The sequence below is a fragment of the Natrix helvetica genome (assembly GCF_964273705.1).
Source record: "Natrix helvetica genome assembly, chromosome: 2".
Lineage (NCBI taxonomy): Eukaryota > Metazoa > Chordata > Lepidosauria > Squamata > Natricidae > Natrix > Natrix helvetica.
This window is the reverse complement of record NC_138552.1, coordinates 277,931,672-277,955,032: the sequence shown is the minus strand read 5'-3', so window position 1 is coordinate 277,955,032 and position 23,361 is coordinate 277,931,672. Positions and strand designations below refer to the sequence as shown.

General features: G+C 39.2%; 1 protein-coding gene across 2 annotated transcripts in view; it reads right to left on the bottom strand.

Moving 5' to 3' along the window:
* ATP2A3 (ATPase sarcoplasmic/endoplasmic reticulum Ca2+ transporting 3) overlaps nt 1-23,361 on the bottom strand; it is a 179,144-nt gene that overhangs the window by 78,965 nt on the left and 76,818 nt on the right. For both annotated transcript variants that reach the window (XR_014174573.1, XM_081943721.1), the window contains exons 2-3: nt 8,914-8,931; nt 6,404-6,486 (exon numbers count right to left, since the gene is read on the bottom strand). Coding sequence is in view for 1 of the 2 variants with exons in the window: in XM_081943721.1 (XP_081799847.1) it covers nt 6,404-6,486; nt 8,914-8,931 (101 nt within the window). In the remaining variant the exon portion in view is untranslated. The remainder of the gene's footprint in view (nt 1-6,403; nt 6,487-8,913; nt 8,932-23,361) is intronic.

The following is a 23,361-nucleotide window of genomic DNA, read 5'->3' as shown; positions in this document are numbered from 1 at the left end:
TGTTGTTAATCATTAGCAAGTTTGTTTGAGAAGATAGAACATCTCCTCCTACGATGAGGAGAGGAGGATGCTTGAATATAGACATCCATACATATGGAGCAGTGCAGTATGAAAACAAACTTATGTTGCCTGTGGAAGAGGTGCAACTTTTAGAGATCTTACCTGCTGTTCTGCTTTAAAAAAGGTGTGATTTTGCTTGTGGTTTTTTTTTTAAGTGATGGATACCAAAAATAAACTAACTTCTTCCAGCAAATAATTTTCTCAAATGGAGGGAAGTGACTGGAATCTCCTGTAGCTACACATCTGACATCAAAAGAAATACTTCAAAGCAGTAGTTACTAAATAGAAACTTCCTTAATACTCTAACATTAACTTGTTGTTTTGGTGTGTTTTTTTTACCCTTTTGCTTTTGGCCAAACATTCTTGGACAATATTTCTGTTACCTAGCTGCAAAGTTTAATTTTCTTTCTTCTGATGGAAAGCCAGGTCAAAAGACAAAGGAGCTGGTCCCTATTGAGTTAATGCTACATTTGAAAACACAACAGACTGAGTTAAACAGGCTGTCGAATCCCCACTGATCTGGATCCACACTGTGGCTTTTCACTTTCTATTGGATTAAGCCTTTGATGTTCATAAGAAAATAAAGTTGAGGTGAGAGAACAGAAACCCAACAGGATACACTTATTCAACTTATTATAATCCTGCAGAACAGGAGAGAGGAAAATAGAAAGGAAAATATTATTTCAGACTTTGCATCCCATTATTTGAGACGAGGTGGCTCAGCGGCTAAGACGCTGAGCTTGTCGATCAGAAAGGTCGGCAGTTCAGTGGTTCGAATCCCTAGCGCTGCGTAACGGAGTAAGCTCCCGTTACTTGTCCCAGCTTCTGCCAACCTAGCAGTTTGAAAGCATGTAAAATGCAAGTAGAAAAATAGGGACTATTTTTTCTAAACTAGTATGGAATAAAAATTAACCAAAGTTACTAACTACTATGAAACTTAAAGTATTGACTACAATATAAATATAATGGTGATATGAACAATTAATATTATTACAAGTGTTAGTACTACTGTATTATATTATTAGAGAAGGTAAAATCGATAGCAAGACAATGGAGAATGGAGAACTACGAAGACTAAACATGAATGCCAATACAGAAGGCTGTATAATTACTTTATATTATTATGTATGTCATTTTTTTTTCTTTTTGTGTTTTTCTTTCTGTTTTTAAAGGTAAAAATGTTTAATAAAAACTATTTTTTTAAAAAAGGGACCACCTTTGGTGGGAAGGTAAGAGTGTTCCGTGCACCTTCGCCATATAGTCATGCCGGTCACATGACCACGGAGACATCTTTGGATAGCGCTGGCTCTTTGGCTTTAAAACGGAGATGAGCACCACCCCCTAGAATCGGGAATGGCTAGCACATATGTGTGAGGGGAACCTTTACCTTATCCCGTTATTTGAAAAGGGAGTCCATTTCTGGAAACTTGATTAAGGCATGGCTGCTGAATTAGAACTGGTACGACCAGCAAAAGGATACTACTAAATTATCTTTGTAAGGTAGGATGGCTACAATGATACACAATGCTACAGGCTGACATAATGATATTATATTGGCAGTTTAATCTTTAATCCTTCCTCCTTTAGCTGTTCATAATTGGTACCTTTATTGATCCACTGCTTCTCTTCAGAGATCTTTAGATCACTCACTCTAATACAAAACTAAGCATGAGGATTGATGAGACCCAAGGTGGCCTTTATGAAATACAGACAGTCCTCAACCTAAGACCACAACTGGAGGCAGAACTTCCATTGCTAAGTAAGATGGCTGTTAAGTGAGTTGCGCCAGATTTTATGCCCTTTTTCTGCCACGGTTGCTAAACTGCAGTTGTTAAGTGAATCCTGCAGTTGCTAAGCGAATCCAGCTTTCTCCATTGATTTTGCTTGTTAAAAGCCAATTGGGAGGGTCACAAATGACAGCCACATGACCCCAGGATGCTACACAACCATAAATCATAAATATATGTCAGTTGCCAAACACCTGAATTCTGATCACATAACAGGGGCAAATGCTGCAAGGTTCAAAGTGTAAAGACCTTTTGTAAGTTATTTTTTTCAGTGCCACTGTAACTTCAAGCGGTCACTAAACGAATGGCTGTAAGTCAAGGATTACCTGTAGATGGAAGTAGCAGCATTCTTGAAAGAATCCCCCAAACAAAACAAAAACCGCAAAAGAATCTTTCTTTAATCTTTAAAGGAGATGCAAAATGCTTCCTGAAACAGGAAGGGAATGGAGCATCCTTCCTTATGCAATATTGCTTTAAGGCAGGATTATACTTTTTTTTTTGTGTGCACGATTGGAGCTCACCAAGCTTGTGTGGCTTTGTTTTAATTTGATAGCATATTGTCTAGGGTTTTTTTTTGAGGGAGAGGGAGTAATTAAGGATAATAGGTTTGTTGGCCATTCTACAGCCTTAAAAAAAATCTACACAAGTAACACTCAGCCTAAAGAAACTAGGAGGGGAAAGTCCTGAAAGTTGTTTATGTTGTTAACAAGGCACCTTTTATCACTGCTCAAAAATAAAATAAAACTCTTTCTTTAGAATAGAACAGAATAGAATAGAATAGAATAGAATAGAATAGAAGAGTAGAGTAGAATAGCAGAGTTGGAAGAGACCTTGGAGGTCTTCTAGTCCAACCCCCTGCCTGGACAGGAAACCCTACACCACTTCAGACAAATGGTTATCCAACATCTTAAAAACTATCAGTGTTGGAGCATTCACAACTTCTGGAGGCAAGTTGTTTCACTGATTAATTGTTCTAACTGTCAGGAAATTTCTCCTCAGTTCTAAGTTGCTTCTCTCCTTGATTAATTTCCATCCATTACTTCTTGTTTTACCCTCAAGTACTCTAGAGAATTGTTTGACTCCCTCCTCTTTGTGGCAACCCCTGAGATATTTTGTTTCTTCCATTCCTGCTTTCAGCATGTGGATTACGTTTAAGGGATTTCTTTTCATAAAATTCCTTGCAAATTGCATTACAGATATGCAAATTATTCAGGCTAACGGCAATTGTGAAATTAAAAATAGACACGAAATATCCTTTGGCTCATTCTTCTTAGGGCTCCTTCATAAGCAGATTGTGATAAGAAAAAAAAAACCACCTGAGATTTCCAATTCATAACAAAGCTCCCTAGCCTGTGGTGGGGTTCAAAAATTTTTACTACTGGTTCTGCGGCGTGGCTTGGTGGGTGTGGTGTGGCTTGGTGGACGTGGCAGAGGAAGGTTACTGCAAAATCCCCATTTCCTCCCAATCAGCTGGGAGGCAGAGAATAGATGGGGGTGGGGCCAGTCAGAGGTGGCATTTACCAGTTCTCCAAACTACTCAAATTTTCTGCTACCGGTTCTCCAGAACTGGTCAGAACCTGCTGAATACCACCTCTGTCCCTAGCCTTCTCTGAGTTGAGCTTGACTTGAGCTTGACTTCTAGCCTCTGCATAGATGTGTAGTTTTCTTGACAACAATATGGCAATAGTTTACTATTGCCTTCTTCCAGGACATTTTTTTCAATGAAATCTACTGCGCTGGATTTCTTAAGTGATCTCCTATTTAGGTACCAGTCACGTCTGATTTTGTTTTGCTTGCTGAAATCAGCCAAATACAACTAATTGTTACGGTCCAGCTGGTGCATCTTGTATTCCTAACATGACATCCTTTTTCCACACTCTTTAGTTCCATGCCCGTATTTAAACAACTTGAAGTATATTGTGGAGGATAAATAATTTTCTCCAAGCTGCCAGATGACCATGGAAGAGAAGGTGACAGACCACAAAAAAACAGGTTGTCTTCTGTAGTGTGATGGGACTCGATATATGGGTACAATAACAGACGATGTGAGTTGTGGTGGCACATTGGTTAGAATGCAGAATTGCAGGCTAACTCTGCCCACTGCCAGCAGTTCAATTCTCACCAGCTCAAGGTTGACTCAACCTTCCATCCTTCCGAGGTGGGTAAAATGAAGACCCAGATTGTTGGGGGCAATATGCTGACTCTGTAAAACCACTTAGAGACGGCTGTAAAGCACTATGAAGCGGTGTATAAGTGTATTGTTATTGCTATATATCAGAAAGTGGTAGTTCAGACCAAAGAGCAGCCTTGAAGGTTTTTTTAGAATCATAGCGTTGTAATGACCTGAGAGATCACCAATGCTCTGCACACTGTAGGATTCGTTACTCCATCACCAACAGATGACTATCTTGAGAGGAGCAGAATGCAGAGGCACTGAGTCAGCTCCCAATAAGGTCACCTCATATTGTTTTCAGATCTTGCATCAGATCATGTTATAATTTACATTATATTTCTAAGTCTTCTGAATCAGCTAACAGGGTACATAACCTGCAACTTTGAAGGTTTGGGGGCTCTTCTGCAGCCTTCTGGCAAGGAGCCCCTACAACTATATGTACCTGTAAAAGCTACTTTGACGCATCTTTATCCAAACACTTTCATTTCTTATTTAAGCAGGCATTCTGCCCACAACAATACATAATTGAAATTATACAGTGCATCCTATTTTCTCTTTTCCTGGCCTCCGATTCTGCTCTTCCCCCCTTGTCTGCTTGTCACTAAGTGAGAACTGCTTGATAAGGTCTATGTATGTACTTGTGTGGGAAACAGAATTTCCTGCTGCTATTGTGAGACATATGAAATGTTAAAACAAAAATCTGGAGGCACGTACTTTCTATAACTTTCAGCCTATGTATATTTTCAGGATATGTTACTTATCCACTCTGTGTGTGTGGTGTGTGGTGTGTGTGTGCGTGCATGTATGTGTTTTAACAAAAATATACTTTTGTTTTGAGAGCAGGCAACAGAATTTCATTTTTAATGTGGACCAGTGTGCTCACAATAAAAAAAAATGACAAGGTTATCTTAATCTAAACGAGATTCTGGTTACTGACATGTGAGGCTGCTCAGCAAATCCAATTAAAACAAGGATTCTCAAACTTTTTGTATCGTGGACCACTTTGAGAATTTAGTGAAACCTATGGTCTCTCCTAAGAAAAAAATGCTTTTCAATTTAAACACATAAAATAAAATACACAGATATGGATTGTTCCATATCTATGAGGAAAGTAATATATTCAAATACAGATATTATTATTAAAAGATGACACATACATTGTTAGTTGGGCTTCTTTGTAAATCTTTTATTAATCAATAAAAAGCTAGTACCCTTTAAAGATATAATGTGGGAGATTTAAGAGCATTTTTGAAGTCTAGCAGCCACATATTAAATTGTTGCCTAGATACATTTTTGAACAAGAAGCTAAATTTCAGCTACAAGTGAAAAGAAAACCGTGATTTTTTTTCATCCAAGTTCAACTCCCCCCGGCCCCCGAATAATATATCTATGTTAAGAACTTCTGAAAGGGATGAAGGTATAAAGCTGAGAACCAGTTTGGTCTCGTGGTTTAGGCACCAGGCTAGAAAGTGGGAGATTGTCAGTTCAAGTCCCACCTTAACCATGAAAGTCAACTGGATCACTCTCTCTCAGCCCAACCCTTCTCACAAGGATATTGCTGTTTTGGAAATAGGAGAAGGAAGGTGTGTTGGATATGTTTGCCGTCTTGAGTTATTTGTAAAAATAATAAAGGCGGGATACAAATAAATAAAATAAATGTTTCCACTTAGCCCAACCCTAGAAATTTGTACAAACGGGGCTGAGCTAGAAGACCATGATCTGACTGTATATCTGGCAATTTTCTGTGCTGCTATGATATTTCACTCCTAAGCCAACTAGAAAAAACAAGCTTTTTCTGTGAGATTAACAATTTGTCTCCTAGTTAGGGTTAGGGTCAGCATCTGTATTTGTACTCATGTTCTATGACAGGAGTGTCAAACTCAAGGCCCACAGGCCAAATCTGGCCTCTGGGATGCTTAGATCTAGCCCACGGGGCCACCCTGGAAATGGAGAAGGATCGGCCCGCAGTGTCTCTGCCAGCGAAAGCAAAGTTCGGGAGGGTCGCTTCCATTTTTGCTGGCAGAGAGTTGACGGAGGCAGTCGCAGCCAAAAACAGCTCAGGAGCCTGTTTTCGCTGGCAGAGTGCTCGGGGCACTACAGGCGCCCCAGACATGAATGACGTTGAGCAGGCCATGCCCCCTAACCACCATCCTTGAGGTCTGATGCAGCCCTCAGTGAAATTGAGTTTGACACCTTTGTTCTATGAGTTGAACATTTAGTTACTAGGAAATCATTTGAAGAGCTTCATTTGTTAGTTTTTAAAACTTTGTTTTTGGCTATAGCTTTTATACTATTTTACCATTTGGTCTGTAAACCGCCTAGAGGCACGCAAGTGAGATGGCGATCTAGAAATTTGATAAATAAATAAAAGAAACATACTTACAAAGGAAACAAAAGCAGCCAAGAGAAGGATGCGTACTAAGAGATCTTCAAACTGCTCCAATATTAGCTCCAGAAGTGATTTTCCTACAAAGTTAATTTAAATCTCCTGTTAGAATAATTTAAAAAAAACAGCATAAAATAAGTAAAAATCAAGAACATGGGGTCATAACCTCAAACTGAGAGGTGGGAAGTTCAAAAATGTTCTTAGAAAGTATGACTTCACAAAGAAAACAGTAGAAACTTGGAACCAACTTCAGCTGCTGGTTCAATCATCAGTATCTGAGTTTAAACATGCTTGGGACAAACACATGTTCATCATCCGACAAAAATAAAACAAATAAAACAAAGATTAATAAATTTATAAAATAATAATTAAAACATTAATTAAAAAGACATTATAAAAGACAAATACATTCAAAGGGCAGACTTAATGGAACATTAGGTTTTATTCTGTCATCAGTTTTTTAAGTTTCTATCCCAGAAATACCCCTTACATATGTATTTTAAAAAGTAGGATGCATAAAAAAACTATAGATGAAACTAATTCTGTCAGAATGGGGAAAAATGCAAACTTAAGTATGCTTCTACCTCCCTTTGATAATAGGAGGCTTATGTTTGATCAAAAGCAAGGAATTGTTCTTGGATAGATTTTTAAATGTATATAAACCAACATGAATACCAATAAAAATCCTGGCACAGCAAAAATGTCACATGTCAGAGAGAAAACTAGAATGTAATCACTAACACTGGTTGTCTCATTCTTTTATGCAGAGGAGTAACACCAATGGAGAAATACAAAGAATGGGACATTTAGGCAAAGGGTATCCAGACTACAGTAGGCCCTTTTGTCACAATTTGGGACATTAGTGCAAGAACCACTCATTTTATGGCAAACATGCCACCATATAAAGATATAATTAATGATAAACAGGATACTGGATTTTTCGGAGTATAAGACGCACCAAGATTTTGAAGAGGTAAATTAAAAAAAAAGTTTTTGCACTCTACAGGCCTCCCAAACCCTCTGCACGTCTCATTTTTTGTGAAAAACAGGGCATGCAGAGAATTTGAGAGGCCTGCAAAGTGCTACTGGGTGCTGGAAGGAGGGGCAAAATGAACAGGAAAGGGCCCATTTTTTGCAAAAACAGGACATGCATAGTCTTTAGGTGGCTTGTAGGGTGCTCCTGGGGGGTGGGGGGTGAGGATACGAGAAAAAAAACATTTTTTGCAAAAAAACAGGGCATGCATAGGCTTTGGGAGGCTTGTAGAGTGTTCCTGGGGGCTGGGGGGACAAAAACGAGCAAAAATGGCTTGTTTTTGCCCTCCCCAGGCCCCAGGAGCACTTTGCAGGCCTTCCAAACTCTCTGTATGCCCATTTTTGTGGAGGCCAAAAATACGGTAGTCAGTATATAAGACACATCCAGATTTTCACCCTCTTTTTTGGGGGAAAAAGTTGTGTCTTATACTCTGAAAAATATGGTAGATAAAGGAGAATTTTTGTAAGCTGAGGGATGAAATGATGAGTCCTTGGTGCTCTCTGAGCTTGGTTGTTTTCTTGGAGATGTTTCATTACCCAAACTAGGTAACGTCTTCAGTACAATGGTGATGTTCCTTGTTTTGGTTATGGAACGTCTGCAAGAAAACAACCAAGCTCAGAGAGCACCAAGGACTCCTCATGGGAAACATGATCATCCTCTCAAACTGATTACACAAAGCATTTCCCATCCAGATCACACTGGTGGGTATCTTAAATATTATCACTTTATTCATCCCATGAGTGGCAAAAAAGTGATACCCCTATACTTGTAAAATATTGTAGACTATTTAAAAGACAACAGTGATTCCAAGATCAGTCCAAAGAAGCTCATGGATGACCTCTGATTTGAACTCAACTGTTAGATACTTGTTCTAACTACAGTGGTTTCCACCAAGGTCCTCTGTTCCGGCGGGACAGAGGTTTAATCCTATTGGCCAAGGGGTCTGACAGCTCCCTATAAAAGAGCTGCTGTCAGACTCAACCTTCGCTGGATTGTTCTCACTTGTTGTACTTAACAAAGAGTTGTTGTTACCGTTAAGCCTGTGTGTGCCTATCCATTACTCAATCTAACATCAACTTTCTCTTCTTTGCCTCCCACATGGTCCATGAGTTTTCCACTCCTTATTAAAATATTATATGATTGTAAACTGCCTTGAGTAGCCTCAGTAAGATACACTCATCATAAAATCTCCAGAACCGGAAAGCCTACAAACTTGAAATTTGGCACGTATCTTCCTCTTGGCTTCTAGGTGCCTGCTAAGAAAGGTTTTTTTGAAATGACCATCAGATCAATAGTATTTCTTATACAGTAATTAACACGCTCTGATGCTAAGGAGTTAGACATTCTACTCCCCCTCCCCACCCGAAAAGAACTCTGTTCCAACTGTGTAGTTTCATCGCAAAGCACAGATGTCCAGCTACTAGTAAATAAATAAATAGATAATTAAACGATTGCAAATAGGAATCAAGCTTACCTTCTTCAGCTGGAAGTTCTACAGGTTTCCAGTGGGGGATCCACAAAGCGCAGCCAATGGGAAGGAAGGAAAAAGAATAAAAGATTGTTGATTTACAGAGATATGGACTGTACCCAGTCTTTCAGAAGCTCCATTTTTTTATTCTCCCAATAATCAATGATTTTGCAAGTGCTAAAATTGAGGGGGGGGGAAACCCATCCCCCCGCATTCCCCCAGAGTTGCCTTGCAGTGAGATGAGTGGCAAACAAATGCGATAAATAAATAAATAAATTCACCAAACTCTCTCTAGTGTCATCAGATACTAACAAATGGATCTGACAATTTCTATTGTTAAGTTTAAGTGAGACATTTGTTGTAAATTTTGCCCCATTTTATGACCTTTCTTGCCGCAGTTGTTAAGTGAATCACTGCAGTTGATAAATTAGTAACCTGGCTGTTAAATGAATCTGGCTTGCCCATTGATTTTGCTTGTCAGAAGGTCGCAAAAAGTGGCCACGTGACCTTGGGACACAGCAACGGTCATAAATATGAACCAGTTGCCAAGCATCTGAATTTTAATCGTATGATCATGGGGCTGGTACAAAGGTCAAAACTGTGAAAAAAACAGTCATGTTACATTTTTCAGGGCTATTGCAACTTTGAGCAGTCACTAAACAATCTGTTATAAGTCGAGGACTACCTGTAATGATATGCCATCCAATGCCCATAACCCCATACTGTACCATCACTATTCCACATGAATAAAAGACAAATTATAGCATGAAATTGGCCTCCACATAGGCTTTTCAGCATAATCATTCGGCATAGCATAGAAAAACCTCAAAGAAGTAGTGCAGGATCAGAAGAGGTAGAGAGGCCTGGCCCATAGAATTGCCAAGAGTCAGACAAAACTGAATGGATAGCAATCATCATGATCACAGGTTTTTCAAAGTGCCATCTTTGATTTCCAAGAGCCCTGGATATATGATGGAAAGCTGGCTAGAAATTTTTCTATTTCCCATCAAGTGAATACAAGCCGGTTTGGATCAATTAATCATCCCATATGATTTGTTAATATAATCCCTAAGCCTTTCATCTTCTTTTTCTTCTTTTTGGCATCTACTAAAAATGTTACATAAGATTATCCAAACTTTATAATTCTAATCTAACCCATCTAATCCACAACAACTGCAGTCAGAGTTGAAATAACTATGACATGGAAAAACTTTTCACCTGGATTTTCCCAAGCATATTTTCCCCTCCTTGAAAACCATAGGAGAATTCGTAAATAAGCTAATGAAAGTCTTGTTCTGTAGTTTTGTGTTTATTGGCAAAGGCAAAGATTGCATCTAGCTGACTTGTAATATAATAGGATTGTATTGAAAGCATTGTGTTTCCTCATTTCAAATTTCAATGTGTTTCTAGTTATAGGGATTTTCCCTATCATTTTGGAAAGGTAAGGGTGAATGTTAACTTCAGGGATCTACTTACCCCAAGCTGGCTTTTTTTAAATATTTTTTTTTAAATTTTCAAAAAAAAACACAACACATCCTTATTTACATACTGTAGAAAGTGTATCAGTTGGTTACAAAAAGGCTTTCGTGCATCTCTTTCACAGTCATCAACCATAATTCATATTAACTCAAGTATTTTAACTCAGATATTTATACATGTTACCATCATCATACCTCCATTTTCATTTGACTATAATTGTTTAAATGTCCTTCATCATAAAATATATCAAGATTTAAAACATAACCACATACTGGCATTTCCTTTGCTATTTCTAAAATCCACCAATAACACTGAATCCTTACCGCCTATTCTAGCTAAACATTCATAATATTTAATAACAAAAATTTCTAATCCGACTTTCCAAATCACTGTTTACAATTTACATCCAATTTCCTTATGTTGTACCCATACATATATATACGTTGTTAACATTATCCCTCCTTTATTTGACTGTATCCTTTATCATAACATTCCCCCCCCCTAATAATCCAAACTTAACTAAGTTTAATTTAGTTCTTTTTTATTAACCTTTATATATAACCAAAATATTTCTAATCTTCCTTTCATGGGTACCTTTCAATATTCATATCCAATTATTACTTATCATAACACTACACATTGTATACATTATTATAATTATCAATTATTTATTTAACTATATCTATTGTCACTAAATTTCACTAAGTTTAACTAGTTTTAAATTATACTCTTCCATCTATCAACCTGTATCTTTCCAGTAGCAAAACAGTCTCATATCTTCTGCCATTTGTGGTGTCAGTCCTTTAATCATCTCCTTAATCAAATTTGTATGGACTCCTCTTAGCAACTCATTGCTTATTAAGTCTCTCATGTAATTTCAATGCCCTTCTTCTGTTTCCTTAATCAGCTTATCTTTGATTGTCGGTAGTGTTATCAATGATATTGCTAATAAAATTTCTCTCTTTAAATCCATAAATTCTTTTGTTTTTTCTTCTTCTATATCTTGCCATCTGGGGTAGATTTCCCCTCCATTTAATTCCTCTTTCAGTATTCCACTCTTTCCATTTTCAGAGGCAAACCAATCACCATAAATAACAGCAAATTTAATTTCTTTATATTCATTTTCCTCTTCGATTTTTAGAATTTTAACCACCACTTTTTCCACTTGATAATCATCTCCAACTTCTTCATCATATTTTGCTGATAGATGCTCTAAGTCTTCCAATTTCTTCTCTATCCTCTCATATGTGTTTGATAATTTCTGTATTTCTGAGAATATCTTTTGCAGACTTAAAGTTTCTTTCTGTTGTTGAAATTGTGCCATTATCTCCAGCTAACAAACACTGCTGCTCTAGCTTGGAAGGTTAACAAGATTAAGTATAGATTCACAATAATGTTTTATTTTCACTTTTCTCTGGTTAAAGATATACTTGAAAGGGACATCTGTATGCTTTTCTTCTTATCACTCTCTATAAACAAGCAGTGAGACCTTGGAGTGCCAAGCCAGGATAATCAGTGAGAAAAGTAAGAGTGTTTCGTTTCCAATACACAAGCCTCCAGCCTCCGAGTAGCAGTGTTATTGTTGCAATTTTCTTAGTTTCTTTTTGTATCTTTTTTCTATTTCAAGTTTAAAAAAAAAGTCTGATTCTTGAAGAAGAACACCCACAGTAATGAAAGAGGAGAATTTTAGTCCATAGGTTACAAAGAATAATAAAAGAAAAAAAATAGAAAAAAACTTAATCCATTCATTTTAAAAGTCTTGCATAAATTCCATCCATGAAGATAGTATTTAAAAAGTAAAATAACCCACTGTCCAAAACCATTCCAAACTTAATTCCGTCGCTTATTTCTTCTGTTCTCCAATTTAAATTAATTTTAAGTTTTTTATAGGCAGTCTCTTTTAAAACAGTAAAAATTCCTCACCAGCTGGAAACACTTTCTCTTTCGTAACCTTCCGTTTTGGAGCCGCCCCGACTTCATCAGCCTAATGGCTGGATTTTTTGTTGCCGGCTTGAAGAACTTCTCTTGGATTGATCAGGGACTTTGCGATGTCCCTGAGATCAGCAGGACATATTCTTCTTGTTCACCGTCTCTACGGGACGGTTTAGGTCTGTTTGGACCACCCAGCGGCAAAAGTTTCGACGGCGATCTCAGAGCATTGAGATCGCACGTCATCTCATTGCGACATTGGCTCCCCCTTCCCCCAAGCTGGCTTTTTGTAACAGTCAGTCCTTTGCTATTGCTTTTAAAAGCTTTTAATTGCTTTTATTGTTTTGGAATTGTAAGCCACCCAGAGCCATTGATTGAGTTCGATGGTTATAGAAATGGAATGAATGAATGAATGAATGAATGAACAAACAAACAAACAGAACAATAAGGGCCTACAAAGTATGTCTTCTCCCATTTTTTCATCCTTATGAATTAGTGACCTAACCTAGTTCTTTTTTATTTAAAAAAAATATTTGTTAAGTCATACTTTGGGGGGTTTCATAGAACCTTAAGCCATTGACATTGGATTACATGTTTATTATTTTTTTAGCATATGATGAGAATGTGAAAGAAGAGAAGTAAACATATGTATATAGTTCACATGTTAGCACAGTGGATGAATCCACACACATCTAAATTTAGCTTGATGGTTGAAGTACAGTTTGAACCTAGAAGTCTCTTCTCTGTCCTGGTCTCCTACTGTTAACTACAAAACCATGCCAACAACACAAGTCTTAAGTGAGATTTAAATGCATCATTATTATGCATGAGTTTTATTTGAGATAAAACTCTTAAATATGACATTTGGGAGGGGGAGAGGAACTGACATTTTAAATACAGTGTTTTGAGCTTTTTTCAAGAAAACCTTTAGATTGCTACAGAAACACAAGCGAATAGATAAGAATGCTCGAAAAGCATTATGGGATGATACTCATCAGATTCACCCACTCTCATGTTCCTCTTAAGTGACAGTAAATATTTCATGCAGAGCGTTAGAAAAATATAATTCAACAGGAGGGGAGGAATTAAAAACTCTGGGTTTCACAAAGCTGCTCATTTGTACTTTTAAAATATTCACATCCACGTGGACACCCCCCCCCCACACACACATTTTGATTAACATTCAGTAAACGAATTCACTTTTCATAGCAGGCCCCCAAGTGACTCACAACTGCAGAGAAGCTACAGAATAAAGCATTTCACTGCGGTTAGGGAGCAATTTGATTTTCTGCAGAGGAAGTGAGAGCACCAAGGCTGATAACTCATGGGACACTTGGCAGATACTAACTCTGTAGCTCTAAGTGTGATTACTCAGTAAGAACCCTTGTAGGAAAGCTGAGAACTAGAGTCTTTTGCCTAGTCTCTACTTTTCATCTGCACTGAAATAGACTCCCATCCTCTCTAGCCACATAGTTGTGAGGAGCCTATGGAAAGTCATCCAAGTCATGGTTGTCCCAAAGGTGCTTTTCCCAAAGGCAGCTGGACTTTCTTGAAAGCGAAGAGCTAATGACCAAATGATTTTGCAGAATATAAACCCCCACGTTCGGTTAGAACTGAAGAAGCTTCTTGGATGAGAAGCGAAACGTTTTCAAGGGAAAAAAACCAAGAAAGCCCAGTTGCCTTTTGGAAAAGCAACTTTGGGATAGGTGTGAGAAGATGATGGAGAAGGTGTCCATCTTGCCCCCAAAGTGTTGGGACAGGTGAGTTTCAATCTCAATGGAGAAGCCTGGTTTGTGCAAGGGAGAAACAAACAGTTTCTCATTTCTATAGAAATTTTAATTTTCTCTTGCTGGCAAAAAAAAAAAAAAAAAAAACCAGCAGAGGTTAGAAGGAATCAAAACTTTCAACCACAGGGGAAATATCTACCTCACTCACAAAGAGCCAGTAATCTCAGCTCTGGCTCAGCTCTGCCTACTTGGACTGGTATTCCCTCTGTATAGATTCTGACAGCTGGCGTTCAAAACTGAATTCAGACAACCATATGGGATAGAAAGTCGAGGTATCTTCCACAAGGAGAAGCAAAAGAGAAAAGAAATCTTTTAGGCTTGGATTAGGAAAGCATCAGAGAAGAAGACTTGCAGAACAGGGAAGCATTTTAAGGGGAAAGGACTGTTTAGTATAGGGTGAATCTTCTCAACCTTAGCAACATTTAAAATGTTTGGACTTCAACTCCCAGTAATTGCCAGCCAACGAAGTGGATGGACTCAGTTACCGTGACGCTAAGTGCACCATCGTAAGAGCTGAAAGACCAGGTGAAAGCTAGATTGTCATGGAGAAACTCTTATCTGTGTGGTTGCTAGGAGTCAAAATTGACTTGATGCCACATAATCAACTGAACTGTGATGTTATTGTTGGCAGCCGTCCTAAGTGCTGTTAGGGTGAGGTTGAAATGCGAGCAAAATAAATAGAACGTACAAGACTGTGCATAAGTGGTAGGGTTCAGGGTGGGAAATCCCTAACAGAAAAAACAACAACACTGTTTATATCTGTGGGATCACATGTCTTAACTGTATATGTCATATCAGCAAAGGCCTTTTCCGCTCATTCTCAAGCAGGAGGAAGAAGGTCTCAGTCACAATTTAAATACTCTTATTAAGAAAAGCAATTTCAAACAGTTTTGTTTACAATGCTGTGGTCCCTTGGAAACTGATGGGCTGGGGAAAAAATTAAATCAATCAGAATACAGCTGGAAGGGACACTTTGGAGGTCTTCTAGTCCCTCCCTACTCAAGCAGGAGATCCTATACCAGGGGTGTCAAACTCGTGTCGTCACATTGTCACCAAATGACATATCACAACTCCCCCCCCACCTTAGCTAAAACAGGGGTGGGTGTGCCCAGTATGTGACGCATCCAGCCTGCAAGTTTGACATTGCTACCCTATACCATTTCAGACAGATGGCTATCCAGTCTCTTCCCAGTGATGAAGCACCCACAACGTCTGAATGCAAGCTGTTCCACTTGGTTAATGATCCTCACTGTTGGGAAGTTTCTCCTTAATTCCAGGTTGCTTCTCTTCTTGATTAGTTTCCATCCATTGTTTTTCGCCCTGCCCTCTGGTGCTTTGGAAAATAAATTTTTACACACACCCCGAGTCCCTTCGGGGAGAGGGGGCGGTCTATAAATTTAATAATAAATAATAATAACCCCTTTTGTGGCAGCCTCTCAAATATTGGAATACGGCCCTGGTGTCCACTCTAGTCCTTTTTTTCTCTAAACTAGCCAAACCCAAATCCTGCAACCATTCTTTATTTTTTATTATGTTTTTTTTTCAAAACAAACACAACCCAAAGAATCCTCCTTCTTTACATACTGCACATGCGCAGAAGCATTGCACGCACAAGCAAACCGCTAGTTAAAAAAATGGAAACCCACCATTGAGTTATGAGGCATCATGTTCATTACACACCTCCCTCCCTTATAAATATACTCGCCTGTGTATAAATCTTTATTGTGAGATATATTGAAAACTTTGGCCAACCAGCACCTTTATCACCTGTTGTCCAATTCATCTAATCAAAATATGTAAAATTGACACATTTCATCCCAGAGGTTGATAATTTCCTAAAATTTGTAACCAGTGTAATGGATGCTTGCCAAAGACAAGACGGCAAGCACTTATCTTGACAGTTACCTAGAGTTGAGCTGGACTTGATGGCACATAATTAACTCTTATCTCATAGATCCCCGGATCATTTTTCTCTCCAAGAACACCTTTAAGCCCTACCTGCTCTTAGAATGTTAAAACAGTGAGTGAATAAAGCTCAGGATTTTATTAAGAAAGATGCTAACTGACCATGATTCATAAACGTTAGGGGTGCTAGATGAAATAGATGACATCATGTTATTCTTGCCCGCAGCTGTTGAGAATACAAATGTACGAGCTGAAATAGCACTTGCCCTTCAGCCTCTCAGAAGTGAAAACTCCCAGTTGCGCAGGTCAATAAACAAGAGAAAAACATGGTAGTTAAGTTCTAGGCTGCATAAACAGAAGGATAGAATCAATATCACATGCTAACTTAACACATGTTAATACCACTTTATAATGCCTTGGTAAGGCCACACTTGGAATACTGGATTCAATTTTGGTCACCACCATGTAAAAAAGATATGGAGACTCTAGCAAGAGTGCAGAGGAGAGTAACAACGATGATTAGGGGACTGGAGGCTAAAACATATGAAGAACGGTTGCAGGAACTGGGTATGTTTAGCTTAAGAGAAAGAAGGATTAGGGGAGACGTGATAGCATTGTTCCAATATCTCAGAGGTTGCCACAAAGAAGAGGGAGTCAAACTATTCTCCAAAGCACCTGAGGGCAGAACAAGAAGCAATGGGTGGAAACTAATCAAGGAGAGAAGCAACTTAGAACTGAGGAGAAATTTCCTGACAGTTAGAACAATTAATCAGTGGAACAGCTTGCCTCCAGAAGTTGTGAATGCCCCAACACTGGAAGTCTTTAAGAAGATGTTGAATAACCATTTGTCTGAAGTGGTATAGGTTTTCCTGCCTAGGCAGGAGGTTGGGCTAGAAGACCTCCAAGATCCCTTCCAGCTCTGTTATTCCATTCTATTCTAAAAAGGCAAAGATAAATAGGGGTGGTAGAAACATCCTAGCTTGTATGGGAGGACCTGGAAAATAGTTCCACTGGGCAGACCGCTCAGGGTAGTCATTTTGTGAGGACACCCACGACAGTGTCATCCCCAGGAGCAGAGTGCCTAATAGCCACAAAAGGAAGTTCTTCCAAACTTCCAACATATCGTATATCAAGTCACTCTTGATAGCGAGATGAGTGGCATGTAAGTGAAACAAACAAAGAAACCTGCTAAGGCGGCTAGTGTTAAAAGTGCAAAACCAGAATTCTTCTCTAAAACAAATTCTATGAGTTGAGTCTTACACACTGCATGAAAACAGTGATCTTTACACAGAAAGGAATATTGTGAACTTAAAGGAAATAGGCAGGTGACATGAGCATTGGGAAAACAGTCTAAGAGTTGAGCAATTGGTACAATTCACATAGTGGCAAATTTGTTGTTTTGGGATTGCTTCTCTCCCCCCCCCCCCCCCCAAACTGGGGCATTGAACTCCTAGTTCCCTCATCCCCAGCCAGTAACAGTAACTACCATTGCTACAATGCCATCTCCTTCTTCAGTTTTTCCCACCAGCCATCTGCAGCCTGCTTTATCTGATTTTAAAAGAACAAGGATCTTGCCACATTCTTTCGGTAAATCGACAGATATTGGTGCTAACATCCAACTGTTTTCCTGGGCTGTAGCTTCCTTTTGTGGCTACTTAGATATGTTGCGAAACCTTTCCATAATGAATTAAGTTACAAGATTCAGTTGGTTTTGAATCTGTCTTCAGTTTTTGTCTCCAAAAAGTGCTCTTGGTCTTTGCTTTTTTAACTTGCTGCTGGAATTGAAAAAAGCAACATTATTAGTTTTCTTATTCTTATTTACTCTTCCATTCCCTGAATTTTTCTGGGAATATAAACTTTATTGTCTTATTTTTCTGTTGTAACCAAGTTTCTTACATGTGTACACTGAGGGAATCTTGCTTGGTGTACGCTCAAGGATCTGAGATATTTGTAAATTTCAACTGTAGCTCTGTACTCAAGACCATTTTCTAATTAAAGAAAATGTCTGTAGCTCCGGCTAGATCTGTGGATTCTGGGTACTCTCTGAGCTTTTTTTTTTTTTTTTTTGGTTTGCAGATGTTTTATTACCCAACTAGATAACCTTATCAGCGCAAGAGAGTGTAGGGTTTCCTGCCTGTTTATATGCTTGCTCTGCCATATTGGGTGGGAATAAATTCCTCCTTGTTGGTTTCTGGATTATTGTTTTCTCTCTGATCGTTTGTCTTGTATTGATCCCTGCTTCTCTGCATGTTAGATGTTAAAGGAACTGTGTTCTAGTCTTCCTGTTTCCTTCCTAAGTTTTAGTTTGTTTGTCTCTTTTAAATGGAATGCACCTGGTTGAGTAATGAAATATCTGCAAGCAAACAACTGACCTCAAAGGGTAACAAGAATGCTGTGGTAATTATTTCTGTTCTTTCTGTTTTTTAATCATACAGCATTGGAAGAGGAAGCCAATCCAAAGTTCTGTTTGATTGATAATATAGGTTTGAAGACATCATTACATATTCAAGCTACACTGACTTGCCTATGAAGCTCTTTTTTCCCTGATTCAAGGAAATATTCATGAGTTCTTGGCAGCTGTTTTGCCCCTCCTGCTAATTTTCAGCACCAGAGATCTTTGCCCTTCAATGCAAAATCTATAGAGCAAAACCAATTATGAGCCTGCATATTAAAAAAAGGAAAGGATTAGGCATTCAATTTCTACTCAGACTACGGAATTAACACTTTTTTCTCTTGTTTCATAGAGTACTATTATAAACTCAAACAATGGGTTGAATTTATCAAACAGAATAAGCCAGAATAAACTAACCAATATTTAGATATTTCAGAAGTGTAGCTGCTAGATTTATGACCTTCCTGGTTAGCTTGTATGACGTGAATAGAAGTGTTATTGTTTTCCCTGAAAAGTTTGTCTTTGAAATACAGCATCAGATCACAGCCTAAGAAAGTTGTGAGATGAGCACGATAGTTTCCATTCTAAAAAGCAATTTTCACTGGTAGTTAAAGATTCTAGTCCAGTGATGGCGAACCTATGGCACGCGTGCCACAAGTGACTTCCGGGTTGCTCGGAGGGTCGTTTTAAGCGCTCCGAAGGCATCAGGGAAGCCTCTGGACGGTCCCTGAAGCCTCCGGAGGGCCTCCGGGGGGGTGGGGGAGGCTCTTTTCACCCTCCCCAGGCTCCTATAAAGCCTCTGGAGCCTGGGGAGGGCGAAAAAAGCATGTAAAAATGGGGGGCGCGGTGTGCGCGCATGTGCACTGGGGGATCGTGCGTTGCATTATGGGTACGGCACACCCGCACATGACACCCCCCCCCCTGCGCTCCCACCCTTGTGGCACGCGAGCCAAAAAAGGTTCGCCATCGCTGTTCTAGTCCCTATGATTGCAAAGATGAGTCTGGAGATATCTGTGTACTGGTGCTGTTGATTCAACATAATGTCCTGTGGTCAGGCTGAAGTTCCTGTTCTTTTTTTGTTGTTGACAAAACAGGAACCTATACTTATAGATTAGTTCTATAAACAAATGTTTTTTTTTTATATTCACGATTTGTACTGTAGGTAATTGTGCTGTTTGATTTACTAAGAGCGAGTTTTGAAGGATAAACATCCCCACCCATATTTATCAATTTCTCTGTCACCTGCCTGCAGTATGTTGTTTGTAAGGGATGCCAGTGCGAGGTTTCCCTTCGCAAAAGGATGTTTGAATTGGCAATAGCCGAAATGTCAGTGCTAGTCAAATAGCAGATGTACTTGGACGTCAAGTTTCCCGGGTGATCTTTTTTTTCCAGATTAATCTCAGACAGACTTGACCTATGCACAGCTCTGGCAGATTCTACCATATTAGTTCAAAGTTAAAATAACATTTATGGAATGCTGATCTAAAATGATGATTAAATAAGCAAAGCAGTTTTTAATGGAAAAAAAAAAGCATATTTCCGAAACGATTAAGCAATGTTGGTTTAATTTGGAAAGCATTGACCTTTTCCTGGGTTCATTTATCAGGCTAAGCAAACAAAGTGAGTTCATTGTGGTTTGTAAGCTACGTTTATGGTAGTTGCGCACAAATTAGAGCTTGGCAAAACTGCATGCAGCCGCAGACCAGTGTGTGTGTAAGTGAGCTAAATTGTAACTAACAACATAACAAAAGAGGAAATGTAATAAATACATAACTGGAGAATGATTGCCCCGTTCACTAATTTTGGGAGCTTCTCGTCGGTATAGCATTTGTAAACCAAGTGGGTTAGTCCAGAAAAAAATTGAACATCTCTACTTTATAGTTAAGTACATAATCTGACAAAATGCTCTAACACACAAGCCCCTTGCAAATTTCCATGCAACATCACAATGCAAGTACAGAAGAGGCAGAATTTATATTGCAACACAACACAGCATGCTTTGCCTTTCCTTATATGCCCCCACCCACAAAGGCCCAGGAACCAAGTCACTTAACAGGTAATCCTTGAGGTACAACTGCAATTGGGTCCAGAATTTTCATTGCTAAACTAGGCAGTTGTTAAGGGAGTCACACCTGACTTTATGACCTTTTTTTGCCATAGTTCACAATAAGTGAATCATATTGTCATTAAGTGAATTGGTTGCTAAATGAACAGTTATAAGTTGAGGGCAAGTTGCTTCTCTCCTTGATTAGTTTCCATCCGTTGCTTCTTGTCTTCGCTTCTGATGCTTTGGAAAATAGGTTGAAGCCTCTTGGTCCCTGAAGCTTCCGGGGCACTCAAAATGACCATCAAAGCAAACCAGAAATCACTTCCGGTTTGCTTGTAGGGTCTTTTTTGCCCTCCGGAGGCTTCAGGGAAGCCTCCTGAAGGTCCCTGAAGCCTCCGGAGGGCCTCCGGGGGGAGGGGGGATAAGGCTTTTTTCGCCCTCCCCAGGCTCCTATAAAGCCTCTGGAGCCTGGGGAGGGCGAAAAAAGGATGCAAAAAATGGGGGGGGGTCACGCCTGTAGTGCATGCATGCGCGCTGGTGGGGGTCGCACATTGCATTATGGGTGCGGCATGACACCACTGAGCTCTCCCCACTTATGGCACGCGAGCCAAAAAAGGTTCGCCGTTGCTGGTATAGGTAATCCTTGATTTATGACCACAATTGAGCTCAAAATTTAGGTTGCTAAGTGAGAAATTTGTTAAGTGACTTTTCTCCCACTTTAGGGCTTTTCTTGCCACTTTTGTTAAGTGAATCACTGCAGTTGTTAAATTAGTAACACAGTTGTTAAGTGAATCTGGCTTCTTTATTGGCTTTGCTTGTCAGATAGTTGCAAAAGATGGTCACATGACCCTGGGACACTGCAACTGTCGTAAGTACATGCCAGTTGCCAAGCATCTGAATTTTGATCGTGTGATCATGGGAATGCTGCAACAGTCATCAGTGTGAAAAAATGGTCATATGTCAATTTTTGTCAGTTTTCAACTTTGAACGATCACTTAATGAACTGCTATAAATTGAGGACTACCTGTACATTCTTCCAAGGTGAGTAGAAGGTAAATTACCATGCCAAATGAAGTGAGAAGGAAGGGAAACAGAAGTGAGACAAAGGGGGATGTTAAAAAGAAAAGAAAAGAAAATGTAGCAGGAGGGACCTTCATTTATATCTTTCTACTAGGTGGATACCCCTCTCCTCTCTCTCTCTCTCCCTTCCTCCCTCCCTCTCAAATGAAATGTATAATGGAACAGGAAGAACCACAGTTGTCAGATATAAGCAAGACAAAGAACAGTAACTCCCTGACAATATCATTTTGGGGACACTGCTTCTCGCCAAGACATTTTAAAAAAATAAACTGTTATTTTAACCAGCTACATTTCAGCCTACACTGATGAGAGAAACTGCATCTTATACATGCTAAATAAAGTGTGTGTGTGTGTGTGTTGCATGTATCTCTCTGTGTATAAGAGAGAAGGGGGGAGGGGAGAGGGGATACCTGTCATTTCTCAACCACAGTTGACAGCTTAATGCAACATTCCATACTGCCAACTTTTCCTTCGGTTCCTCATTCCCAATTTCAATCAGGATGAACTTGATGGCACTCTTCCTTTCTCCCCGTTTCTTTCCCCCCCCCCCACAGCCGTGTCTTTTTTAAAGGGGAAAAGATGAGCTACTCCAGCAATGTAGAAGAAAGGTAAACAATCCTTGAGGTTTTTTACCTAAAGACAACACATGGAATTCAATGCTGAAAAGTCTTGGAGAACAGATGGAAGTGCTGGATGATTAGACTCAAGCAACTCGTCCCATCCTCAAAAAGGGGTACAGAAGAAACTTGGGAAAGTAATAACAGTTAGTTTAATAACTAACTGATGTTAGTTGTTACACAGATATATTGGTAAGGGGCTAAACCATTTCATACACAATCTGTCTGCCGGTACTTAGGGAAAAAATGCTATCATGAGGAGCTGTGGTGGTGTAGTATTTAGAATGCAGGCTGACTTTTCTCACCACCGGTTAAATAATGCAATCAATGCAATGAAAATGAATTTGGGCAAACTCTGGGAGATATGGAGGACAGAGGTTCCTGGCGGGCTGTGGTCCATGGGGTCACAAGAGTTGGACATGACTTAGTAACTGAACCCCAACAATAAATAATACATAGCATTGCAACACACTGATCAATTGCACTGAAAAAAAGTGCTCTTATTCTATGTTATCCAGAACAGAAATTCTGAGTGAGATTTCATAGGCTTCGTCCTTGGCCCACTGCTGTTGGGACATCTTTTATGAACAAAGATGGGCTGGGAGTTTTCTTTCAACAAAGAAGTCTATGTTGCTTATACTATTTGCCTTCATTCCCATCAAAGCTCTTATTTAGGGCTGGCTGGAAGATAATTCAGAAAAGAAACCCCAATCTGTAAAAATCTGAGTTGGAGTTCAGGGAACCAGACTGCGAGCTCAAGACTGGTAGAACTAGATGTATAAAGTTTTTAATTTACTGTAGTTTAGGAAGCATAATTTGAGCTAGGACTTAGTTCTAAGTATGGGGTGTTGCAGACAATCTCGGTTGAGAGAACAGGTAGTTGAGATCAGTATCTCAAGAAGCAACAGCACTTCCCTCCTTCTGTGATTTTCATCTTCCTTCTAGTTCTCGTAGCTTGATCAACACAATGAAGACTTAATGAATAAAGGACATTCATTCCAGGGAATGAATGTCCCTTATCACACATCCACCAAATTGGATTTTTACAGAAGTTTCTAGGAACAGGGTTGTGGGTGGAGAATTTAGAAAACACCTTCATGAGATTCAGCAAGGCCCACTGTACCACATCCTATATGTGCAAGTGCTCTCGTTTTCAAAGGTTTAAAGAATCCAAACCTGAACTTTTAGGGATTTAAACTATAAAAAGGTAAAAGTTCC